At 46.3% G+C, this 6,622-nt stretch overlaps 1 protein-coding gene across 2 annotated transcripts in view; it reads right to left on the reverse strand.

Moving 5' to 3' along the window:
* Positions 1–6,375, reverse strand: part of HABP2 (hyaluronan binding protein 2) — a 32,861-nt gene extending 26,486 nt beyond the window's left edge. For both annotated transcript variants that reach the window (XM_033130627.1, XM_033130626.1), the window contains exon 1: positions 6,228–6,375. In XM_033130627.1, coding sequence (XP_032986518.1) covers positions 6,228–6,296 — 69 coding nt within the window. In that variant the 5' untranslated portion in view covers positions 6,297–6,375. The remainder of the gene's footprint in view (positions 1–6,227) is intronic.
* Between the last annotated feature and the right edge of the window lie 247 nt (positions 6,376–6,622).

Consider the following 6,622-nt stretch of genomic DNA (forward strand, 5'->3'; position numbering starts at 1 on the left):
TCATTCTATGTTTAACTTCTTGAGGAACCACCGTACTCTTTTCCACCGTGGCTGCACTATTTTACATTCCTACCAGCACTGCGTAAGCGTTCCAGTTTCTCCACATCCTTGCTCACACTTGCTATTTTCCCTTTTTTAAAATTCTAGCCATCCTCATAAATGTGACGTGGTGCCACTCTATCCTTTTTAGTCACAAGGAATCTCACCCTTCTCGCTTTCGCTCACAAGCTGTGCAATGCTGTCCAAGAATTGGTGGCTCTAATATGAAGTTCAGGGCAAGGAGGGAAGGTTCGAATGGGGAAATTTGGAGGCCAAAGGAAAAGGCACCAGACAGTGGTCCCTATGCGTGGTTTCCTTCTTGGGAGCCTGGGTGAAGCCTGGAACCTCAATGGTGAGCCAGAAGGCATCATGGAAAACGGCTGGCCTAGACCCTTCATCCACAGAGGACACAGCTGAGGCCCAGGAGGGGGAAGTGCTCCTGTGATGACATGAGGGGATTGGGGTAGGGCAGGGGCTCAAGACCAGGTCTCCTCACTCTGAGGCCAGTCACCTGTGCCTGATGCAGGAGGTCCCTGTGCAGCTTTCCTGTTGTAAAGCTCAGAGCTTTAGAGCCCACTCAGACCCCTGTCCAGTTAACTGAGGGATGGACCGCAGCTTCACGTGGCAAGTAGCGATAAGGCAGGGAGCAGAAAGAAGAGTCCCCCTAGTAGACCTGGGAAATTTCTACTTTTATCTTGATATCTTCATAAAAATGCAGATCCCTGAGCTCCCCCTCTGAGAGTGATATGTCTGTGGTTCTGGAATGGGCCCAGAACATGCATTTTCAAGCAGCACCCAGGTGACTCTGCCCGCGACCACTCTGATTATACCTCTCTTAGGCTTGAAGCTTCTGGCCAAGGACATTCCTGGGCCTATCTTTGCTCCTGTGCGAGTTGTTGAATCGCTCTGTGCCTCAGTTTCCCCAATTGTAAAAGTAAGAGTTCCTTTACCCAACCTGCTGTTTAATTCAAGGGGATTTGGCTGCCCAGGGGGAGTATAGCATTTACAAAAAAATTGCTTTTTGGGTAAGTATTTGCTGAGAAATATCAGTATAAATGGGACTTGGGTCCAATAGACCGCGGGGTGGGGCGGGCAGGGTTGTTGAAGTTTAGGGAGTGACACCATCCAGGATGAGGAGATTGTATAAAAACAAACACTCTTTTCTGGATGTGATCACACACCTGGAAGCCTTTTGAAAAGGCAATGAACCAACAAAAGAGCAGACAAGTCTGGGGCCTGCCACGTGGGCACACGCCCCCATATTGACCGTCTCGGCCAATTGGCCTCAGCCGACAGCCCAGGGGCTCAGAAAAGTAGCTTCCCACTGATGGAAACCAACTCCACCCCTGAAGCTGTCTTCACGTCTGTGCTTCCCGGGATGTGGAATGCGAACCACTGGCGGCACCCAAACCGATTTGTGTGGCACGGGGCCAGGGCGTGACATAACATCAAAAATGCAGCGTGAAAAAGTCATTCCCTTCTCAATTTTACTGTCAACCCTTCTGATCCTATCATGGAAAAAGACTCAGGTGGTTCTGGTAAGTCTCTATCCTCTACCTCTCGCTAATCTCCTCTTTTAACAAGGAGAAAGCAAGCTTCAGGCTCTAAGCTGTAGGGTGACAACTGTAGCCAGTTAGAATTCAAAGACCCCATTTAAAAAAGAATTTTTCCATTTACAGTAGTTTCCTTTAAAAATAAACCTATGTAGGTAAAGAATAGGTGAGTCTGCTTAACAAGAGTAGTAAGAAACTAGTTTGGGCTTTGGCAAAATTTCTGAAGTCGGATTCATTCACGATTAAAGTTTTGAAAGCACTGAACTAACAGTCACCTATCTGACAAGACTTGATCCTTCAGGTGTTAAAAGGAAAAGCTTCAGGGGCCGTTGAAGGAGCCTCCAGGTAGGAGTAACTTCATCTCTTGCCAGAAACTGGAGTCTGAGGCCACTGCCCCTCTGACACCTTCGATACCACATTGAACGGTCTCCGTTGGTTTGGGTAGCACCTGGCAGGGTGACCTTCACCACCTTTATCACAGAGCATGGAATGTGGCATCAGGCAGACCTGGATTTGAATCCTGCTCTGCACTTTCCCAGGGCTGCCGTTTGGGGCAGATTGTTTGACTTCTCCAGAGCTTAGTTTCTACTCTGTAAAATAAGGATGACAGTGGTCCCCAACGCAAAGGGCTGTTAGGAAGTTTTCATGACATAAGCAGCATAAAGTATACAATATCTGATCCATGGTTGCTGTCACGGTTATCATTATGACTATGAGCCACTGTCATCAGGGAGTTTGAATTTTTTAATTTTTCTTTTGCAAATTGTGGAACCATCGAGGAAATCTTGCCTAGCACAAATTCTTCCTGGAACTTGTTTGTCAGGTCACAGGCACGTTACACCAACTCCCCAACCCCCAACACCACTTCTGTGCCAAGTCCTAAGCCAGAAAACCTTGTTACATTAATTATGAAGAAAAAGCATATTTTATTTAAAATCTGGGCTGCCGAATTTTCTGCCATGCTGTTTCTCTGTGACAGCAGAATTACTGTTGAATTTAGGGAACCATAATGAATTTAAAATATAACTATATCTGTGCCTAGATACACATGCAATTTCTTGTGACCTGATTTCCCCAAATACCAGTGTACGATGCCAAAACTAACCAGGTGGACTTGTGCTTAGGACCAGGTTTTTTTCTTTTTTGTTTTTTTACGTCTATAAGAAGGTACCATGAAATTCAGTCCCTCTCTTTTCTGTAAAATTCTGTGTGGATTACAACAAAAGGGAGGGATGTCTCCTCAGCCTGCAAGAGACGGACACTCTAGAGCATTGAGGTTTTGAAAAGGGTAGCTCATATCTTTCCCCACAAAGGCCTGGTTTGGTCCTGGGGTGCAGAAGATTTGGATGGTTGAATTAATTAGATATTGAGCCCAGTGACTTGACCATCCAAAATTGGCCCCAGTACTTCAACACCCACGGTGTTTCTGAACAACAACCAGACAAGGTTGCTTTTTCTCTTCGTTGCTCTGTCTCTGTGTCTGTCTCTCTCTCCAAGGTAGAACCAGGCATATAATGTACATCAGTCACACAGAGAGGGTGTCAACACTAGAGAATGGTGGGGCCTGTGGGATCAGGAAGGCTTCAGTTTCTTCTCCTAAGGGAAGGAACTGGTTCCCCTCCCCCTCCTGCCTTGCAAGAATGTGAACTCCCTGTTAATAGAATGTCTGGTTTGCAAGACATTTGTATTTTTATGTGAAACGTTCTGATTCTTAAATGTCGCCAAGCAATTGAAAGGAAATCAAAATACTCTTCAGACTGACCTTCTATCTGCCAAACAATACTCTGGCTGTGAGCAGAATGTACACCAAGCTGCCAATCTTCGACCTCTGGTCTATGCAAACATTTTTGCAGCTCTATACCTAAGGGGATTCTAGAGTTCTAGCATCCTTGGGTTTAAAATCCAGGGTTTAAAAAGCCCAGAAATGGGAGCAAACATGCATTTTAATGGTAAGGCCTCTTGCAGGGGAGAGGAGGAACCATTGTCTTCTCTTTTCTCCAGGGATGAGGTCTAATAAAATAAGCATTGTCCTCTGGCTTTTGACCCTGGAATAGGACAAATTCCATCAGTAGCACCCCAAATCACCCTAAGGACCACAGCAAGCAAAGGTTTCTAAGCCCTGGAGACAGGACACGTCCTTCATACAGTTGACAAGGAAAACCAAATCTGGACCAGACCAGGAAGACGCTATGAATGAATTCCTGGTGTCCACTGTAATATTTGACCTGTACCTCTTTGGATGATGGATATCTGCATAAACATCTATGTTAAAGATGTGCACACAGAGATGTCATCATAAGGTTTGCTACATGATCTGAGTTCATAGGAGGGTACTCAGGCATCTTTCCAATGGTACTGATCACAGACCCTGTAATTGTTTTTCTTTAAATTTTCAGAGTCACATGGAGTCCACATCACTCCACCCAGCAAACAGTCCACTGGTCTAAGAGCTTCCTGTCCCTAGAAGAAGGACTGTGACCCTGACGCTCTATGGACTGAAGAAATCTCATCTTAGGCAGGGTCCAGGCAAGAGATCTTGTCTAGACAGATGAACACCAGCCATAGAGTAGAACTCAGCTCTGCCACTTCTCAGCAGTGTGACTTGAGGTCAAGTTACCCAGCTCCTTATCTGCAAATTGGGAGCAATCCAGTACCTAATTCTTAGGGTCCTTCCGGAGACGGACCAATTTATTGACAGCACAGGGCCTGGCACACAAGGTTTCTCACTAAATGGTAGCAGTTGGTTATTATTTTTAGCTGTGTGGGATAGGAGAGGCCACCCAGCCCATCTGGCCACCCAGCCCATCTGGCACCTTCCTCCCCATGACGCCCCGAACTCTCCAAAGCATCTGAGAGACTTGGCCCCTTTCCCCTGGATGTCTCTGTACTCGCCTGTGAGATGGAGCTGCCGTCCCGACCACCTGTCTGGCACACATCTGGGTAAGAAATATTCCAAAGCCCTGAACCCTCTCCTTGGAATTGACTAAGCTCATTGCCTGAAGGCTAGCTCTCATATTTTCTCTTTTATCCATTATTGACTTATAATTTCATCGCTAACCCTAAAAATTCACTGGGGTTTGCCAAAAAAAAAAAAAAAAAAAAAAAGGATTTGGGGGACCATTATCTTTTTGTGAACTTCAAACAGACTGCATCAACTCCCCTTGCCTGCAAATTTTAAGACCTAATTCTTTCTGACTGGTACTTTCTCTGGACCCCCTGTGGGCCTCTGATAATTTCCACCGCTTTTCTCTAGACCTGTGATATTTCTGCTAAGTTTCAGCCTTAGACATCCACCAAGTAATCAAGTGACGTGGGGGGCTTGATAACAATTTGTCACTGCGACTACACCACACATACGCAAGTCAGCATCGGAAAATAAAACTCTTTCAGGGGTGAGTCACTTGGAAGCTTAATACGGGGCTAAGGTAAGCTTCTGAGTTCAGTTTGCTGGAAAGGAAGGAGAAGCTATTGTTTTTAAAGCATGCTAATCAGAAAACCTGGACTTTAATCTGCTTCCTGCAGGAAAAACTGCATGGAGTAAAATGGGAAATAAAATGCAAAGGTATTTAATGAGATAAAGAGATGATGGCTGTTATTTCAGTTGTCATCCCCTGCCTGTTCTCTACCTCTCCCCCAACAAAGGGGCAGCTTTTCTGATTCTCAGGGACAACTCATGTTCATTCTGGGAATTTTAATGGAAAAGAGCTAACGTTTGGCAAAAGGCACATGCATGGCCTGGTTTAATCAATCCTGACCCTCCCCAAATCTGTGAGAGATTATCACTTGTTTTGCTGTAGAAGAAACTGAGACTCAGAGAATTGTTACTTGCCCAACATTCCACAGCCAGAAAGCAGCACAGCTGAGATTCAAATCCTGGCTCCACAGCTCACACTCGTGCTTCCAATCACACCCAGTAAGGACTTCCAGGAGGCTCTGTGTCTGTGGAAGGCCCCACTCACGTGCCGATAGAGACTGTAGCCGGCATCTCCACAACTCATCTGCTCCCAAATGTCTTGAGTCCCCCATGCGAGATCCTCTGATGTCTCTTCCTCCCCTGCTGCTCTCCATGACCTGCCTTGGGCCCCTGTTCACCTCTACACCTCTGATCACAGCCACGAGGTAAGGGGGATTAAGGTACTGCCCACAAAGCTTCTCTCCTAATCTAATCCACCTAAGTAAACCCGATGCCAGGATCATTGGCAGCCATCAGTGTTCTCCTCTAGGGCCCAAGCACAGGAATAGTTATCCAAGTGTCACCCAAATGTCTGGAGAACTGGGTGTGTGTGTGTTTGCAGAGAGAATTTGTAGCCCTCAATGACTTCCCAAAGGGGTCTCTGAGATCCCTGCCAGATCACGACCCACAATCGGCCTTAGCAGATTTTCTTGCCCCCCGTCCCCTTCACTGCAGGGGATTCATGGAGACTCTGCTCCAAGAGGGCTCAAGTCAGCTGCATGGCTTCATGGAATCCAGCAGCCAACATCACAGGCCTGCACTGGCTCTGACAATCAGGACGCGTTCGACATGACCACACTAGTCTTTCACAGCAAAAGTTTCTCGTTGCTCCTGACCCAGCTGCTTTGGTCATCCAAACAACCAGAGTCTCTCAACTACAGGTATTTGAAAAGAACACTTACCCCGAAGGCTGTCGTTCCAGCCAGAACCATTAGCAGCAGAACACGGAGACCAGAGATTCTGGCAAACATCTTTGCAGTTTAAGGACTCTTGTTTTGCTCTACATACAATTTCTTTTGTTGCCTTTGGTGGGGGTGGGGGGGGAGGAACATGTCAGTCTTCAAGGATTCAGGAACCGATGAAGAGGATGCAAATTATTAACTAGGCATCAAATACTGTTTAATGTTTAATGTTTTGCAAACCAACTATCTTGATTAAACAAATGGTAACTTTGGGGCTGGGCTGAATCATGGGGTGGTTGGATTGTTTTTTTTTTTTCTGGGAGAAAGTCTCCAAAGAAACTGGCGGAGATAAAACCCCCCAGCTCCTGGCTGTACCTGGGGGGCTCCTGAGTGTT

This window comes from Rhinolophus ferrumequinum, chromosome 16 (assembly GCF_004115265.2).
Source record: "Rhinolophus ferrumequinum isolate MPI-CBG mRhiFer1 chromosome 16, mRhiFer1_v1.p, whole genome shotgun sequence".
Classification (NCBI taxonomy): domain Eukaryota; kingdom Metazoa; phylum Chordata; class Mammalia; order Chiroptera; family Rhinolophidae; genus Rhinolophus; species Rhinolophus ferrumequinum.